We start from the raw sequence: 19655 nt of genomic DNA on the forward strand, positions 1-19655 counted from the left end.
AAGTGTGGCAATTACTTTTGTTTTAGCTGGAGAGTCGACTGGAGACCTGAGGTAATTAAACACTGCCCCCTGTAGAGGGCTGTTTAGAGCCTGACCGACAGCACTCCTTCTTTTGACAGAGCACCCAGTGGCCCTTGACTTCATTCTGAGAGCTGCCAGATCACTGTCATTATCACTGGGGAGAGCGTCAAGTGGACCTTTCAGATGTATGGTAATCCAGGGGCTTCGCAGCGTCGACAAAAGGCCCTCCTCCACAGTGTTTTGTGCAGCTTAAAAACAAACTTGATGTGTTAAGGAAAGGAACACATTGTTCTTTAATTGGATTCCCATTCCTCTAGTCCATTTGGAAAGAAGTATACTACTTTTTGGGAAATAATCATTTTATTTATAAAAAAAAAAAAATAAATAAATAAAATCTTTTGCGCTGCTAATGCAATGCTCTACCACTGAGCCACAGGTTGCTATGGTGTTGCTAGACGGTTGCTAGGGTATCCTGGGTGGTAGCTCAGGTGTTGCTACACGGTTGCTAAGGTGTTCTGGGTGGTTGCTATGGTGTTGCTAGGTTTTTGGTAGGGTGTTCTGGATGGTTGGTAGTTGTCACAGATCGTTACTATGGAGTTTTATAGAGTTTTTGGCATATTCTTAGCCTGATTTAGCACTTAGCTTATCATTATTTGCATGTAGCAATTCACTGCTAGCATGTGTAGCATGTTGGAAGTCCTGTTTGCTAACATGACTCAAAAGAGCCAACTCCCTTATCTATACGATGTTCTGATGCAGAAATCAGCAGATTTGTGGAAGAAGAAGAAGAAAAAGCAGATTAATAAGTATGCAGGAGAACAATAGTGATGCTTTGTCTTAATAAGCAAGCAACACTAATTATGAAAACTCAACTATGGCGACAATTCAGATTCTGCAAAGCAGTTCTAAAAGACAATAGTGTCATTATTCATATCCAGTCAATTCAGTGTTGGAACTAACTGGTCAAATAAAATGCATTTGCCAACAAGCTGCATGAATGTACAAGCAGTTAGCAATAATCCTAATATGGCTAGTGCCCACATAATGGCCTCTCAGGAAATCCATGTGGGTTCATGAATATTAATTAGGTGAATGTTATGTCACCTAATCAATATTCATGAGCCAGGCTGATGTGGTCTATAATATTCACTTCTCAGATCATTCCCATGCCCCTGATGATTTATGTGATCAAAAGAGTGCCAACTGGTGCTCTTGAGAAAAACATCAATGGTATTTCAATGGCAGTGTGTGTGTGTACCTGGTATTCCCTACGCTATGAGGACCAAATGTCCCCACTAGTATAATAATACTAGTAAATTTTGTCCTTGTGTGGACTATTTATTTTATTTTTTATTTTTTATTTTATTCATTAGGGATGGAGTTCTTGAGAACTTTTCTGAGAGGCTTTGTTTTATGTTGCTGTTAGGGATGGCTTGAGATGGTCAGCTCGACTTTCACCAACTGACTACTCAATTAATGAGCTTTATTTAGATTGTTGCTTTTTTTCTTTCTTTCTTTATCATTTTAAGGTGGCTAGAGAAAGATGTAGGGGACTTTTCAACATGGCAAACTCTCTAAGAACCACCGCTGCAAAATCAAAGCATTGATTGTTGACTAGTCATTCACGAAATGTAGTTTTGCACATAACTAGTTAGTTGACTCCTAATCAAATGCACCTCATTCTCAGTTGCTCATTAATATGCTGAAATGGTTTTGTCAGATAAAGGAGACTAAAATGTGTAATTTTGTGGGACCTACAGAAGGAAAGTCGGGAAGCACTGAATTAGACTGTGATAAAGACAGAAATTCACCCTTCATGTCTTTCTATTCCTCCTGAAGCAGTTTGCTCACTCACACATGCTAAACAGCCTGTGGAGGCCAGAGAGAGCTAGAGGAAGTGAGGGAGAGAGAGTTGACAGGGTGTGTAAGAGATGAGCTGTGACAGATGTCTATCAAATGACACTTCTACAGACACCGAAGGCAACAGAGCAAAGGAACGCAGGCTTGAGTTTGTCTTTGGGGAGTTACAGTCTAGCGTCTTCTAGTGGAGGTGCACATATTCATATTAATAAACCCCAGCATCAGCACATCAAGTAGAAACACATTTTTAGGGGTCCAGTGCTGAAGGGTTTTTGTTCATATTTTCTTATTATTGCGATTTTTCTTCCCTGAAAGTGTCTGGATGTCAGAAATCATAAATCAGAGATGGCAAACTTGGTGCAATGATCCCAAATCTCAACCACCACTTAGGTAATCGAAATGACATCCGTCTGCTTTAAGACTTTTAGACCAAGCAGAAACATCTGCCAGCCAGTTGCATCAGCAGCCGACTGAACGAAGGCTCAAGCCGTAAGCGGTAATTGCACTAGGGCTAGCGTCCACTTACCTGACCTCCGCAAATCGGTTGTGACTACTGGGTGAACGTTACATCACCTGATTAATAATTCATGAGCCAAGCTGATGAGGTTCATAATCTGCTCCCCGCCCTTTACATCTCTGATGATCGCTGGACCTTTAACTTGAGACAGGAAGAGAGATCGAGGACCAGAAGTATGTTTGTACGTTAAAATTACATCCATTTGCCTGAAGGTGGTGCTATTATAAGAAAGTTTACATTTTTTTTAGTTTTTTAGAATCAAAATCTCTTTTGCCTCTGATTCTGCCTCTGCCTCTGATAAATGTATTTTATGATTTGACCAAATGTATGCTGCACAAAAGATAAAATGAATTAGCGCAACTGTTTTCAACGTTGATATTAATAATCAGAATCAGCACATTAGAGAGATTTCTGAAGGATCATCTGACACTGAAGACTGGAGTAATGATGCTGAAAATTCCGCTTTGCATCAAAGGAATAAATTGCATTTTAAAATATATTTTACATTAGAAAGCGGTTCTTTGAAATTGTAATGATATTTCACAATATTGCTGTTTTTGCTGTATGGTAAATTCAGCCTTGTTGAGATTGATGGATAGACAGACAGATTATATCTGCATAATTAACATTAAAACCCAGATAATATTGTAATATTCTACTTCAGTAGAATCTATGGTATTTATTTGTGTAAAAAAGAATATTGGCTCTGTAATATCAGCCACAATGTTCTCTCATACTATAAAAGGGGTTTTATATATAATAAATAAATAGCTGACTTTAAATTTTAGGAAGAGGGCACATCAAATGGACTGAGTTGCCCAAAGCATTTGAATTTGTCAAATTGTTTGGCAAATATGAGACCATGAGATATTCAGATGTGGCCCATATTAAGTAATGCAGGCCCAACAATTACACCAACCCTAATAAGTGCCGCTTGTTGCTATATTCTGACTTCACGTTTATAACTCCGTCTGCAAAACCAGAATCCAGATGTTGAATTTCCTAAAGATCCACACTAATATATTTCCCAAGAGTCCTTCCTGTTCTGGTGGCTCAGGTCTTGGTTTTTTCGTGACAGATGAAGGCAGCAACAGCTTTGCACAACATCTACCTACTCTCCCATGAATACACATGAGGCAGGCCATTGGCGTTTCGCTGCAAAATGCCGCACTCATTTTCTCAGTCATCTTGATGAATGATTTATGATTTACAAGGCCTGCCATTTAGTAATTGTTCTCTAATAAGACCGCTGAATGGCATGATTAAGTGCAGCACTGCTGCGTTCAGACTGGCTGTTTTAACTGTAAATCTCCGTTTAGTATGCCAGTCACATTCAGAGAGGAGTAGGATCTTCAATCAGGCGGGCATCAGCCTCCATGCAGCATTTATCCTGATAACACTTATATTGCTGTCTGAGATCACACACACTCACTCACGCTTTAGCGTGGCTAAAGGCCCTTTATTTCCTCATGAATAAGTCAAGCACCACAAAAATTGACTCCTCACGCATTTCTTCTATTAATCTTTAACCCTTGTCTTTTTCTGTGTGTTGAAATCCGAGATGGCAGTCACACAGAGGTCGCTGTCATTGTTCTGAACAAATGCTATTATAACATTTAAATCACCCAAATAAATAATGGCAGGATAATATTCTAACTGGCTCCCAGAGTTTGGAGGATGATATGGCAGCGTGTCAAGCGGTCACGGTGATCTAGATGTATTTTGATAGAACTGGAATGCCCGTCATTCACAAAGCTGTACACATTTCCTACACATTGCATGATTGTTTAAGATTTTTGATCATTTAATTATGCTTTCAGCAACCAATAAGAGTTTAGTACTCACAGCTCTGTTTAAAGAGATAGTTTAACCAAGAAGAAATTTCTGTATATTATTTATTCACTCATGTTGTTCCAAGCCTAAGACTTTTGTTGAACACAAATGGAGATGTTTGCCAGAATGTTCAAGCTGCACATCCAGTGAAGGTGAATGTTGACCAGGGGCTGTCAAGCTCCAAAAAAAAAAAAAAAACACAGCAAAAGAAGAAAAAGTTTCATAACATTATTCTTAGAAATATTCAAGTCTTCTAAAGTCAGTATAATAGATATGTGAGTAACAGACCAATTTTTGATCTTTTTTCATATTTGCATGATTTGAAAATTTTCATATTAGTGCCACTGTAGTATCATTGACATACTAGCATGGTTTTTTTTTATATGTATAACTTTATTTTTGTAGTTTCTGTTTTTATTCAGTTTTATTGTGTGTATTTGTCATTTCAAGTAACATTTTTTTTTTTTAATGGTTTTAGATTTAGTTAACTGTAATAGTCTTGGGTCATATTCAAGTATGGTGGTTGCAATCAGTTACAAGACACTTTGAAAGGATTTGAGACAAGAGTATTCAGTAAATAATGACTTATTGTAAATTTCATTATATGGTTTCATAAGGCCTAGATAAAATATAACTTTTATGGTGGTTTGTGTGTGTGTGTGTGTGTGTGCTGGTATATATGGTTTATGAGGACACAAATGTATATAATGACATGGGTACTACAATATAAACATTGTTAATGAGGACACTCCCTGTGTCCCTGTAAAACAAAAGGTTTAAAAAACATTCAAAACGGTATTTTATGAAATTCAAAAATTGCCATTAGTTTTCTGTAAGGGATAGGTTTAGGGGTTGGGTTGGTGTAGGGCGATAGAAAATACAGTTTGTACAGCATAAAAACCATAACGCTTATAGAGAGTACCTATAAATAACAAATGCAAGTGTGTGTGTGTGTGTGTGTGTGTGTGTGTGTGTGTGTGTTTCATACTATATAAGTCGTTCGTACTAAGTCATTCATACTAATCTTATGATCTCAGTTTTAGAGTCTGACAGTCCTGGTCATTTTTATTTTCATTGTATGGAGAAGAGCAGCTTGAACATTCTACAAAACATCTTGTTTTGTGTTCTATGGAACAAAGAAAGCCATTTGGGTTTAGAATGACGTTACTGTGAGTAAACTGTCAAAATCTTCATTTTTGCTGTAACTGTTTTCAACACTTTATTAAATCCATTTTAGATGATTTTCCCCCAAACCATTGCAGAAAATAACTCGGTATGTGAGTGTTATTTCCACAGGTTTCCTGGAGTGATAGAGTGTTGTAGCCAGGGGCGTCGTGAGCAGTGATGAAATTTGGGGTTGTTGTCTGTGTTTCTCTTATCGTTGACGCAGCCCGAATTTAAAACTGCAGAGGGGAGGGAGGTCAGGTAAGCTGCTGGATTGTGGGATACGGTGCTTAGGTGGTCAGCATTCCATTTAATCACGGCCGAACCCTCTGTCCAGCCAGCTCGATGATAAACACACAGAACGGCTGCTACGAGAGTGAAAGAGAGGCTCTCAGTGAGGCCTTTGTCCACCTGCGCTGATAAGAGAAGCACAAAGTAAATTAACACATGTGATGGGGGGCACAGAAGCCAACACACACCGCTGTGGGTATCAGAGATAAGACGTGGCATTGATGAATTGAATTTTATTTCCCATCAGCCCTTGCAGTCGGTGCAATAGAAAGTGCATTCCATAATATTACCTGATGCAAAGATAGCCGAAAAGAGAGAATGCGACCGCAGCGCGTTCAACGGGAATGAGCCACACAAGCGATGGAAATGAGCATAGGTTTCCTTAAGTACAGGCATGTCTACTGTTATAATGCTTTCACTGTCAGCGTTTCTTTTCATTTCCTTTTTTATTGAAAATTGACCTGACAAAGCAGCCAACATCTTTTTTTTTCTTCTCTTTGTTAGGTTTGCAGGCCTGCAATAACCAAAAACCCACTGCTAAATGTCTAAAGCTTTATCAGCTCCTACACAGAATATGCAGACATGGGAACTTTGGCTTTATTGAATAGTCCGAAAAGTAAAAAGTCATAACAAACTAAATGACAACAAGACGTTTCGGCTGAGATAACGCATATTCTCATTACAGTGGCTTGCTAACCTTTTGAAAGCAGCATCTGGGTGTCTTCTGTGGTTGGGTTGCGTTGTGAAAAATCATCGTTATGGTGCTGACACCTCCTAATGTCTAAATACCAGCTGGTGCATGAGGGGAAACACAAATGTAATGGAACAACGCGTCCCAACAGGCAACGTGTCATCTCGGATTTTGTATTAATTCGTAAATATTTTACAACACGGTCACGTTTAGTACACAAGGTCATTACATTTTTGCGTTCTGCTGGGCTGGTGGCTTGTTCTTGTATTTGCTGAAGTAAAGTAATACTTAGGCACTAATAGCCATGCTTTTGAAACATTATTGCTTGAGTTCACTGGTATTGAAGATTATTTGATGGGATTGAACACTAAATGGTCAGCTGGTAGGTGGAAGTTTCTCAAAAGCGTGAAATGAGCAACTGAGTTTCATGAAAGAGTGCAAAAAAAACAATATAAATCATAGAAAACATTGTGTTTGCTGTACATCATGTTTTACTGTACAGCATGTTCAGTGTAGTCCAAAGCATGAAGAAATTACTCATAGGAGTCTTTTAACCCTCGTGCCGACAACAATAACAATTTGGATTCTGTTTTTTTAAATGAACATTAATGAAAGATTTACAAGCAGTTTTTAAAAAGCTGGTCATTTTTGACCGGGACACACCAAATTAGGTAAAGGATTTACAGCACAGCACAAAGGTTAAAGAAATTGGTTTGAATTAGTCTGATGAATGATTTTCTGAGTATGTCAGAATGATTACTGAATTATAATTACTCACTTAATTGAGCAGGTTTATATGACAATTTATAGTTAAAGAGGTGCACAAATGTTGTTCTAATTATTGTTAATTTAAGGGTTATTAAAAATGTATTATTTATATTTACAGTATTTATTAATATTTTGAATTTGCATTATTACATTACTTCTCACAATTAATATTTTTTTTTTTACTGTTTTAAATAAAGTTGTTTTTTTTATCTTTATTTAAAAGAACATGTAAGTCAATATTTAGACACCAACAAGAAACGTAATGTTTGTATTTCATTACATTCTAGCTTTATTTCAAATGAATATAAATATGAAGATGTCAGGCCATATCATTATTTCCTCATTTCCTCTGCAGGGACTGTGTAAATTGTGTCTTCAAACATAATGTTCTAGATTTAGGGCCAGATCTGACGTCAGAGACAAAATCAAAGAATATGCATTTAAGGACACACATACTGTAAACTTTAGGGCGTGTATGGGTTATAAATCGTAGAAATAACAGTATGCACGTCTATACAAATAGATATACAACACACAAATATAAGGGATCTAGTTTTGCTCAAGCCTGAAAGGCTTTTCCTTGTTTAGCCAGGGTGAGATAACGCACACACACACACAAAGTAGTACATGGTTAAACATGGATTGAAAAAAGGAATCCATTTCACAGCACACACACATAGGGGAAAACCCATGGAGCTTAAACATTATAAGCATTATTAAAGTGGAAAACGATTTTCCACTTCAACAATGTTAATGCACTATAATGACATGTCATAAATTCCCGATGTTTTTCATTCGCACAAGGCCCAAAGTAATGACTTAAAAACAAATTAGCACTGAAACAGCAACACAAACCGTATATATTTTCTGACATTAAGTGAGTTTATATTACATTTTTCCAGTGTTCCAACTCCACAAAAGCTGGATTCGTGCCATAAATGAGTTATATTTTGCTGTAATGCATTATGGTATGCACTTTCCATCTCTGTCACTGAACAGCATCCTATGAAATCTTTTTAGATAACAGATTAATGCCATTTTTTCAATCTTTGTATTTTTTATTGCCCTTCCAAGAAAAGGGGCACATCCAATTCCTGACATAATGTTATATTTTCCTCTCTGCCTCCTCTGACACTGAAAAACACATCCATTCTTTAAAAGCCATGTGAAACCTGGAGGGCAAATAGATGTTGTCCCAGTTCTTTGCTTTGCTAGATACCATTTTTGATATTCTTGCCGCAGATCCTGTCCCCTCCTGCCTTTCTTTGCTCAGAAACAGGGTTTCCCGTATTTTATGAAGAGATGTAATACCCGTGAAATGGGAAATAAAAGGCACATGACACTTTTACAGATCTCAGGTCGCCTCTGTTGCTCTTTCATTTTCTGGGAAGAAGGATGAGAAGAAAATTATTTCTATCCGTTTCTCTCTCTTTGCGACACTGTGTGGCCTTGATGCATGGTTTAAGAAAGCTCTGGTGCTGTGTGAGAATTGAGGAACAGTTCATTAGAAGGTCAAAGCACTTCACAGGCAGTCATGATGCTGTGAACTCCTACAGTATAATCTATACACTAGATAAGCGTCTCTGACCCCTGTAAGGTGCTCTATAAGAACGTTTGGTTAATTACAGTATGAGAGACTTGTGCTTTTGATTAAAGAAGAGCGACCAAGACATTACTGCTCATTTAGCCAGTTTGTGAAGTTGCAGGATTGCGTGGCAGAGATACATTTCCCATCATTCTTTGCAATGAAATGAATAAAGCAACAATTTGATTTTAATGATTTTATGTGCATCATTTGTGTACTAAAAGCTTCCTATCTATGTTGGTAAATAAAAAAAGAGTAAGATAGATAAAATTGCTGTTCTTTGCTTTCCTTTGCTTTGCTTTGCTTTGCTTTGCTTTGCTTTGCTGTTCTTTGCTTTGCTTTGCTTTGCTTTGCTTTGCTTTGCTTTTTGTTTTGTTTTGTTTTGTTTTGCTTTGCTTTGCTTTGCTTTGCTTTGCTTTGCTTTGCTTTGCTGTTCTTTGCTTTGTTTTGCTTTGCTTTACTTTGCTTTGCTTTACTTTGTTTTGCTGTTCTTTGCTTTGCTTTGCTTTGCTTTGCTTTGCTTTGCTTTGCTTTGCTTTGCTTTGCTTTGATTTGCTTTGCTTTGTTTTGCTTTGCTTTGTTTTGCTGTTCTTTGCTTTGCATTGCTTTGTTTTGCTTTGCTGTTCTTTGCTTTGCTTTGTTTTGTTTTTTGTTTTTTGTTTTTTGTTTTTTGTTTTGCTTTGCTTTGCTTTGCTTTGCTTTGCTTTGCTTTGCTTTGCTTTGCTTTGCTTTGATTTGATTTGTTTTGCTTTTTATATTTTAATACATTTAATTTTGAAGTTTGTTTAATGTATTAATTCATGTAGACATCACCCATTCTAACAAAGCATAACTTCACATTCTAACTACGACTTGACTCTTAAGTAAGAACCTCTTAAAAGGAAAAGATGTATTATGATATATTTTAGTATCACATCTGTATCCCATAATACATACGTAAGTACACGCTCTCATCATTTGGTTTGGTCTCAGTGCACACATACTACACTTTGGGTCCTGATCTATAAAGCAGTAGGTTTTCCCTCATGTCTGTCCTTGTGAATGTCAGTGTCATGTGTGCGTGTGTGTGTGTGTGCGCACCTCCATCTGTGGGACCTGAAGAGATGTCAATACAGGATAAATTCAATTTGGCAAAGTGTGATGTGCACAGTGCATTCTTTAGAGACAAAGCCCAGAGAGGATTAACAGGCCTCGTCTGAGGTAAAACTCCCAGGTTGGCTCTTTGGAATTCAGAAGAAGCTTGGCACTATTACCATTTATATTACAGGTATTAGAGACTGTCTGCTTGCACCCTGCCCTCTCCCATCCTGAACTTGACAATAAACTCCACAAGACCGTTTCAGAATGTCTGCACGCAGCGGGTGGCAAGATTGTTTCTGATTCAGAAAAGAGAGTGCTATTCCTTTTTCTTTATAGTTTTGGTTCAAAGAGTGTGTGGCTTTACACACCATAAAGGATATTAAAATTGAAACAGGAATCAGGGATCAGACAAAACCACAGTATGGAAATTATTGGCGATCCAATTCTTCCAGATTGTTGAGCAGAGGATTTGCTCAAGGAGGCCACATCTAACACAACATACACTAACATAAAATTAACCTAGCATAAAAATAGCTAGTTTTAAATGCTGGCATATTGTAAACAGTATATTTAAAGAGAAGTGGTGAATTTTTGTCATACCTTAGATGTCTTGATCATATTAGAACAAAACAAATAATGTCAATAGCAGGATCACAACGGGGGGAGGCCAGAAGTGGCCTTGGAAACTATTGATCTAAGCTTGGCCACCCTGCACGCAATCATTTCTGTCTCTTTTTTTTCTCTTTTTAACCTTTACAAGAATTGAGTTTATTTAAACATAGAACCATCTCTTTATGAAAGACTTTTCAGATGCACACTCCATATATATATATGTGTGTGTGTGTGTGTGTGTGTGTGTGTGTGTGTGTGTGTGTGTGTGTGTGTGTGTGTGTGTGTGTGTGTGTGTGTGTGTGTGTGTGTGTGTGTGTGTGTGTGTGTACACATATGTATATGGTATATATCTGGTAACAAAGTTGCTAATTTCCTATGTGGTAATAGAATTAGAAAATGATTGACGAACGAATAAACACATTTTTAAAATTATATGTGTAAAAAAAGGGGAGAGAGAGTTCATTTTTAAGAGTTTCAGGACTATTTTGTACCCTTTTTTTGTGAAAGTGGCCAATAAGTGCAAACAGATATAAAGTAAAGGAGGAATGATGTTGGAGCTGTGGAGTGGACATTCGGTCAGCGAGAGCAAGGACTGATGGGAAATCTTTAGTCTCAGCTCCCTGCGGATCACAGTGCTCGTTTATCTCCTTTGCTTTCTCATGGTGACGACCGTTGCTTTAAAGGGATAAAGTGCCAAAATCGATATATGTGTCCCGTCACTCAAATTCAACACTAAGAGGAATGGATCAGCTAGGGGAGGTCCGAGTGTATGTGTGTGTGTGTGTGTGTGTGTGTGTGCCACCCCAAAAGCAAATGGAATATTTATTATGATGATGCATTAACTTGTCACCTGCCAGCTGATATGATTATAATACACATGCATTAGACTTGAGTTCTTGTTGCATTCTTAATGTCATGCTTTCTGTTGTTAAATATGTGATGAGAAAGATAAAGATAGGCGTGTTCTCGTTTCTCCGAACATCTAACAAAACAAACTTTAGAGAACTGTTTGTGACCTTGATTCTGTTGTAACCTGTGGCAAAATGGCTGCAGCGTCTGATTGGCTGCACCAGTTATTTCAGGTGAGCATTATTGTTTTCTTGGGTCACACGTCTGGTTGATCTTATGCAAGATCCTTGACCTTGATTCCATCTGAGGCATATTAGCTCAAGCGTTTGATTGCTGGTGAGCATTATCTTCTTCTGAGGTTACACCTTTTGGTTGGTCTTTGTGTTTAAAACGGTCTCGATCTTGACATAATTAACATCCGAGACAGCACGGGAGTTGATTTGAATAGCACAAAGGTCCGTCAGACAAACAGACTAGAGCTTGTGCACTCATCCAGAACATGTTGCATGTAGACGCACTCTGCCGCCTGCATTTTAATGCGTCCCAGTCCCAAAGAGGAAGTGCCAGCTTGTCAATACTTCATTTGCTTTTTCCTTTTGAAAACTTGAGCCAGTTGTCTTTGTGCAAACACAATGTCCACTTCAGGCAAGGTTTAGAGCTCTTGATGACCTGTAATTCTCTGGGTTATTTATTATTTCTAGGATTCATTTATTATATCTAATTCAAAACCCTGTTGACCTTGATGGATGACTGAGCTGCAAACAAACACTGGGGACACAGATTGAGTCTTTTATAAAACAAAAGCTAAATTAATTCAGTGGCGATGGCTAATTGGCTCCTGTTTGAATTGAGAGGCGGGTCAATATGTTTGCACAGGAAGACAAAAAGAGAGAAACCCTGCCTGTCCGCTTCCCTGTCTGCCAAAACTAGACGCTCCTGATTAGTTTATAATTAGCGGGTCAAAGGACACTTCCTTACCGCGCTTTGAATTTGTGAAGAGCAGTTGATGATCTTGTAGCAACAGGGAGCCAACAGCCGAAAGGAAGCGTAGTCCTAGACACTGACCTTGACCCTGATGGGAATATGAGCAGAAACGACATAAAGACCTCCTGTGGTTCAGAGAAAGGAGTAGTTGTAGTCATTTTGGAAGATTTGAAGTGATTCCTGCATTGAAGAACAGCGGGGCTTCCGCATTCAAAGCCTCTCCAATGGCAGACAGGCTTGTTTAGGTGTTGTCCATTGCCAGCTTGGTTCTCGGCAGGGTTACCTTGCATGTTTTTCAAAAACAAAAGAACATAAGAAGCCAAGTTGAGCCTCCCCTGAGGTGATGATGCCTGTTTTTCCATTCGTCCTCTATTTAGTGTGAAGAGAATTACTGTTTCTCCTCGGGAGAAGATCCTAGATGAGTCCATTTGTTTACCTCAGGCTCTGTTGGCTTTGTGAATGTTGATGCTGTGGAAAGCCCATCAGAGTTGTTACAAGGACAACTTATCAGAGGTTAGATTCACCTTGCAGCCATATTTTCTTGTTTATAAAGTTATATTCTCATGTAGCCATATCGATTAGTCCTTTTTTCTGGCCAAGAACTATCCACTCAGTCAGGAAAACATCATTTGACCCACATGTAAATGTGTCCAACCATAGTTAGCTGTGTTGTTACTGGAAGTTTAGGGGCAGGTAAATCTCAAGGCAAAAAAAAATATCTTTCAAATAATGGCTCAGCAATTTCTCTGGAAGGTAGAGTAAGTTTCCCTCTACCCATAATTTCAGGAACTGGTATGTGTCTCAGGATTGAAGCGCTGATCTTCAGTATGGGCAGGTCTGCTCTTTAGAACAAAGTGAAAAAGATGACAAGGTAGAGGAAGAAAGCTGATTGTAGATCAAGGCCAGTCTCTCTGTGGAGCAAGTGAACTAATTTAGATTTTAGTCGGTGAATTCCCAATCATAATGTTCTTCAAAGCCGCCTCAGAAACAGCATCTCAGTGAGAATTCTGTCCAGATCATCTTTACAGTAACTAATTTCAGGGACATCCCTATGGAGCAGCCTGTGGTTAAGTGTCTTGCTAAAGGGGACGATCATTATAAGGCTGGATTGTGATCACAGTAACTGTCCAAATCCACCTCTTACCTTAGATTGAACCTGTATCCTTTGTATTAGCAGCCCAAGGCCTTAACGATTAGGCTACCTCCACCCATGTGTGTACTATTGTGCCGCACAGACCTCATTTTTTCAGTTGTAGCTATTTTTAATGGTAGGTTTTTGAAGATTCTTCCATGTTAGAGAGATTTTACCACATAGGAGGAGCATCAGTTGCTGAAACATCTGTTAAAGAGTGCATACTCAGCAAAGCAACACTATTTACATATGTTCAAAATCATACACCTAGAAAAAACATCTGCTGCCTTTTGAATATTTGACAGAATTTTTTTTATTGATTAATGGCTGATGATTAAACACTCTTACATTAGCAGTCGAGATGAAAGCACGTTCTTTGGTTGATCTGGTTTAACGCTTTCACACAGCTAACTGACCAATTTGCAAGCAATAGTAGAGCTTATCGACTGTATCTAACAATTAAAAGTATAATTTTGGCTTGGTCAATTTAATTGATATTCAGTTAATTGAATTACCACAAACATAATATTGATCTGTTTCACACATTTTGCATATAACCCTGTTACTGCATGACTCATTATAAGAAATGTAACATTGCTTAAAATTTAGATACTCAAGAAATCACCTCATTTGGACCGTTTCTATAACAGACATACGTTTTTACAAATTTTTCAAAATATTTACACAAATTCAAGTGTTATATTTGTGTTTGTTTGTCAGGTACAGTATTCTCATGCTGAAATATTCAGCCCTGTTATGATTTTTATTATAAATAAAAAACAAATGCTGACAGTTTTATTATAAGTTTATTAAAAACTACAGTCCAAACCAATATTCGGTCTCTGGTAGCTAGTGAAAACATAATTTAGGCCATATTTTCAACCCTGTTATTCATTCTGACTTGTTTTTTGTTTGGTTTGATTTTGTATGGGTTTTTAATTTCAAGGGTTATTTTATGTTTTAATGTATATAGATAAATATTACAATTAACAGGGTTACAAAATCTACAAATATCAGAACATGAATTGATCATATAAAAATTAGTTTCTTTAGTATTTTCTAATTGCTAGAGAACATCTTTTTACTGACCATTTGTTTGAGGGAGAAAAAAAAAAAACATTCATTTTGATGAGGGACATGTGCTTTCAAGCAACTTGAGCCTTGGAGTGTCTGCTTAAATGTATACATGCTTTGAATTCCACCCTGCTGCCTCATTTTCTCCACTCTTCTCAGAACGCAGCCTGTTTTTTCCAACATATAAAAATGAAATATCTTTGCTCTCTGTTAGCATGTTCATACTCTTCTGCTCCATCTGTTTTGTGTGTGCTTGCCCCATTTGGCTAACAGCGAGTGTATGTAAGTGATATGTGTAACCAGCGCGGAGGATTTCACGAGCCGTGTCTGACCTGTGTGCTAATGAATCTCTGCTGAGATCCACTCACACACACACACACACACACACAGGCACACACTTACCTAAGTACATACAAAATACAGATACCTGTGAGTGACCTGTTTGTTAATGACCTCAGAGTAGACACTCACTCCTCTCCCTCTCTCAACTCACACACACACACACACACACACACACACACAGAGAGCTCTCAGAGTGCTGCTTGTGCCCTTTACATATTTGCTTTGGCTTCTCTGGCCTGTCAGAGGTAAAAGCCTATGTGTGTTTACACAGAAATGTCGATATTATTGCTCTTTGCTCCAGGTTTGTGAGTTGTTTGCTTACAAGCTATTTTTGCCCTGTATTGACACATTTCCTATTAAAACAGGAAGGTGGGCTGGGACATATTGAAGGGCTTATCCCATTTCCTTTTAATGGCCACAGCCATGAACCATGATTTTCTGCTCATTAGTTGGTTGTACGTAGTTGGACATACATAGATAGTTAACAAGAATTCAGTCATGTATGGACATTGTATTAGGGGGTGGGGCTTTCAGATTCTACTTCATTTGATTGGTTAACAGTCTGTGTATTGCAAAATGAGTCATCAATAATTTGGATCTGTTTTACCATAAGAGAAAATATCTGCTACAAAATATATTTAGTGGTTCATAGCTTATAACAGTTTAATAACAGCTTTTTTGTTGTTGTTTTAAATCCCTCAATACCTCAGGAACCAAAAAAAAAAAAAAAGTGGGTGGACTGTTGCACTCTTTTGCTACAGTATGTGCTTTCTGACTGGCTGAAGTCTGACTGGCTGGTCTCAAGATATGACGTAGGTTAGTGTAAATGTGAGAGATTTTCTTTTCGTCCATTTTATTGTCCGTCAGTCAAAAATTTGGAGTTGTATTTATAATACCTACAGGTTTGTCGAAATCCCTGAATCAAAAGTATGAACAGCAATGAGGAACAATATCCTTAGTAAGCACTACTGATGATTGTGTGGAACTGTTTAACTGCATGAAGCAGCTGGTGGGTTAATCATCATATTGTGTTTTAATTATATTTATTCATCTATTTTACAAGGCTATAGCACGCTACTCTATTATTATAAATTCTGCTCCATTGCATTTTGATTGAACAATGCCCTTTAGTGCCTTTGTGCGTTTGCATGTATTTGCATGTGTGTGAGTGTGCACAACTGTTTGTGTTTATGCTGTACTATAAAGGTGACCTGACACCAGGTTCATCCTCTCCCTACTGCTATAATTTTCTCTCTTTCATGAATCAGAATAAATTATTGACATTTCTTTAATGAAGCCGCTGGTGGTTTGGTGTTTAGCATAGTCTATCACCCTCCTACACACACACACACTCATGATTCCTGACTATTAGCTTCTACAGAGTTATACAGAGCACTGAGTACAGTGCAAACACCATGGATATGTTCAGAATACCATAGTACCTTACTACTCATACACTGCTTTGGAGTTTGGATACTGTGCACAGTACAAATGACTTTATGCTTGGAATACCTGAACCTACTACCTAAAAATGTATTCAACATTTCACACGTTATCACAGTTAAACTGTGTCAGAACAAATGCATCTTGATGATGTCAGATAACACTTAAGCAAAACATGATCAGGTCAAAGTGTCTGAATAATTTTTGGTCCCAAATTTGTACCTTCAACAAATTTCAGACAGCTTCCAATAGTGAGAGGTTAAGAAACTCACTATTGAGTTATGTTACTCTTCCTCTCTCTCTGCTGTTTAGTTTCATTTGAGAGCGTGTTCTCAGAAGTTACCCGGATATTTATCATTAATCACTGCCTGTAAGACACAACACTGCAGATGGAGGCGTTAAGCAAAGGGCCCATAGGCTAGTGAATTCTCTGGCGTGCGTTGTGTGATCTGGAACTATGGAGGTGTTTGAGACTGAATTAGATCAAAGTGGGTCTCGTGTAAGGATTACAGAGGCGAGAAAATGCAGCGGGCATAATATTGACAATGATAACAGAGAAGTGAGGAGAAACAAGCTGATATGGTAGGCAACAAGCTTTTCTTTCTTGATTTTAAGAGCATTGGACTGTGAGCTATATATGTAATGCTTTTGATCTTATGTGGAGATGTAAAATTCACTGTTGTTGTTTTCTCCCGAAATGTTGAATAATTTCATGTAGTACCTCAGCGTTTTCTGATGCATTCTTATTTTAGGGTCAGGCAGTATGTTTGGCGAAATTTGATTGTCAAGAAAATGGTTTTATTTTTTTGTAAGTCAACATTAAATTAAAATTGATCCTTACACGTTCCTGGTTTTATTGTGGATAATTCTTGTGCGTGTTATTCCCAAGACAAAAAATGTTTGTCTTTGTAATCTTTCATCGAAACATAAATATTTGTCCTGTCTCTAAATCAAGTTTCTTTTCACGTGATGTCACCAGGCCCCTTTTTTAACCCCTCCCCCAACCACACGGCTCCATCCTGACATGTGTTTGAAATGAGTTGAAATCAGGAATAAAAAACATTGTCATCATAGAAGAGTTGTAATCTAGTCATTTCATGTTTGAACTGCATTTTTAATTCATTATGACAGCAGAATGATGGCGCGACCCTAATTGAAGAAGTTCCTTTAACATGTAAGAATTTCCAGTCCACTTTGTATTTAGCTGTCGTTTTATTATTTCCTCCTTTTCTAACTCTCTCAGGAACTCAGCAGGACTCTGTGCTGTTTCTCCATTGCTAAATCTACACCTTTTATTGACACAGTACTGATCCCTATCTGCCAACGAGAATATCGTTCATCTTTGTTGTCTTTTTGAAGCTTTTTTTTTTGTTGTTGTTGTTGGTGGATAGGGTATTGACAGTGGAGAATAACGGACGGCTTGTGCCAATTTAAACAGGCGTAGCGGTCCGTGGAGAGTTGAGCACATTTATTAACCTGATCTACTGCCAAAGATCCCATCAAAGTGATAAGAGGATGGACAGGGCCTGACTTTCGGAATGGAAACAGGAGGAGGCCGAGCGCTCTCAGGAGATTACAGGATGAGATGGATTACAGACCATGAGATTATGAGATATCAGCTTTGATAATGGACTATGTGTGTTTCATCTGTGAAAATGTAAGAATTACAATCTGCTTGGCTAAAGGTCTCCAACTAATAGGATTCTCACATCTCTCTCTCTCTTTCACGCACAGATGCAGATCTTCATGTACAACTCAGACGACTTTGACAGTCTTAACACAGCCATACGGGAGAAGCGAGTAATTGCGGCCATGGCTGTCTTCTTTCAGGTGAGAACTCGCTCTTTCTAAAGCACCTTCATGTTCAGCCACTGAGTTTTGTTAGTGCTAAGTGCTGGAATTAAAAAGCATTGATTTTGTAAGGAGGTTTTCTCTCGGCCCATTAAGTTCAGTGATACTGCCGCTGGTTTCTATATGGAAAAACACACATGTATTCACTCCCTTTCTGCACTGTTCTTCTGTCAACACCACTGAGATAATTACAAAACAGCAATTTAAGGCTCACAGTCTTTTACCAGACTTTGTGTGTGCGTGTGGTGGGGGGGGGGGGGTGTACTCAATTGTATACTCATTTGTCACATTTTGAGAAATTACACATCTGTCAGTGCAGTCAGACTCTAATAATCCAGAGTTCAAAAGATTCATCAAACACTTCAAAAACAATTGACATGGAACATTAAGGGAGGGAGGGAGTGTGTGAATGGGTCATGTCAAAGTCCTTTTAAGACAAATCATGTCACTCGGCGGCCATCTTTGAAACCTCTCGGGCATCCAAGTGCAACTCCTACAGTATCTCTTTGAATGAGGAAACATCAAATTCTACAAAACTGTTCACTAAGCTTACAATTAAATTTCATATTTAAAATCACCAAAGAAATCTGACAACAACTATGTCATAAATGTTGTTACTTTTGCTCAAATAGCGTTATTAAAAGCTTATTTTTCAGGCTAGATCAGCCAGTGCGCATGTGCAGTCCTAAGAGCACTTCTCAGAGCGTTTCCATAGCAACCGGGACTTCTAACGGCAGCTACAGTGACGCGTTGACTTTACCGATTAGCGATTGGCTCTTTCATTCGGAAGGCAGGGCTTCCTGCAATTGAGCGGCCGTATTGAGCGTCGTATTTTTCCCCATTCAAAACTATACAAGTGACTTTTGTATTCTGTTGTATTTGGTCAAGTTTTGCCTACAAAATGTCCCCATAAGGACAGTAAAGGACAGTAAAACATTCTTTGGGTGGTTTCAAATATTTATGAGAAGAATGGCTTTAACATGTTAAATATTGTTTTAAAGGTCCACTCATTTACTCATTAAGTTGGCCTGAAAAATCATGTTAACACCATGCTTGTAACATGCTAATCATGCTATAAATATGCTAGTAACATGCAAATCATGCTAGAAACATGCTAGTAACTTGTTAATCATGATAGAAACATGCTAGCAACATGCTAGTAACATGCTAATCATGCTAGAATAATGCTAGTATTTTGCTAACCATACTAGTAAAATGCTAGTAACAGGCTAATCATGCTAACATCATGCTAGTAACATGTTAATCATGCTATAAACATGTTAGCAACATGCTAGTAACATGCAAATCATGCTAGAATCATGTTAGTAACTTGTTAACCATGCTAGTACCATGCTAGTAACATGCTAATCATGCTAGAATCATGCTAGCAACATGTTAGTAACTTGTTAATTATGCTAACATGCTAATCATAATAAAACATGCAAGTGTCACGGTTGCTGCCACTGCGAGGGAACACGGAGCATGGAATGAGGAGACCAGGAGTACATCAACAGGGAATTGATTCACATCACAGGGAATCACACGTAGCATGAGGAGT

General features: G+C 38.1%; 1 protein-coding gene across 2 annotated transcripts in view; it reads left to right on the plus strand.

Moving 5' to 3' along the window:
• The window catches only part of LOC109098792 (receptor-type tyrosine-protein phosphatase gamma-like), a 233825-nt gene that overhangs the window by 153369 nt on the left and 60801 nt on the right, over positions 1-19655 (plus strand). For both annotated transcript variants that reach the window (XM_042766063.1, XM_042766062.1), the window contains exon 5: positions 17981-18076. In XM_042766063.1, coding sequence (XP_042621997.1) covers positions 17981-18076 — 96 coding nt within the window. The remainder of the gene's footprint in view (positions 1-17980; positions 18077-19655) is intronic.

The sequence above is a fragment of the Cyprinus carpio genome, chromosome A11, assembly GCF_018340385.1.
Source record: "Cyprinus carpio isolate SPL01 chromosome A11, ASM1834038v1, whole genome shotgun sequence".
In the NCBI taxonomy this organism is placed as follows: Eukaryota; Metazoa; Chordata; class Actinopteri; order Cypriniformes; family Cyprinidae; genus Cyprinus; species Cyprinus carpio.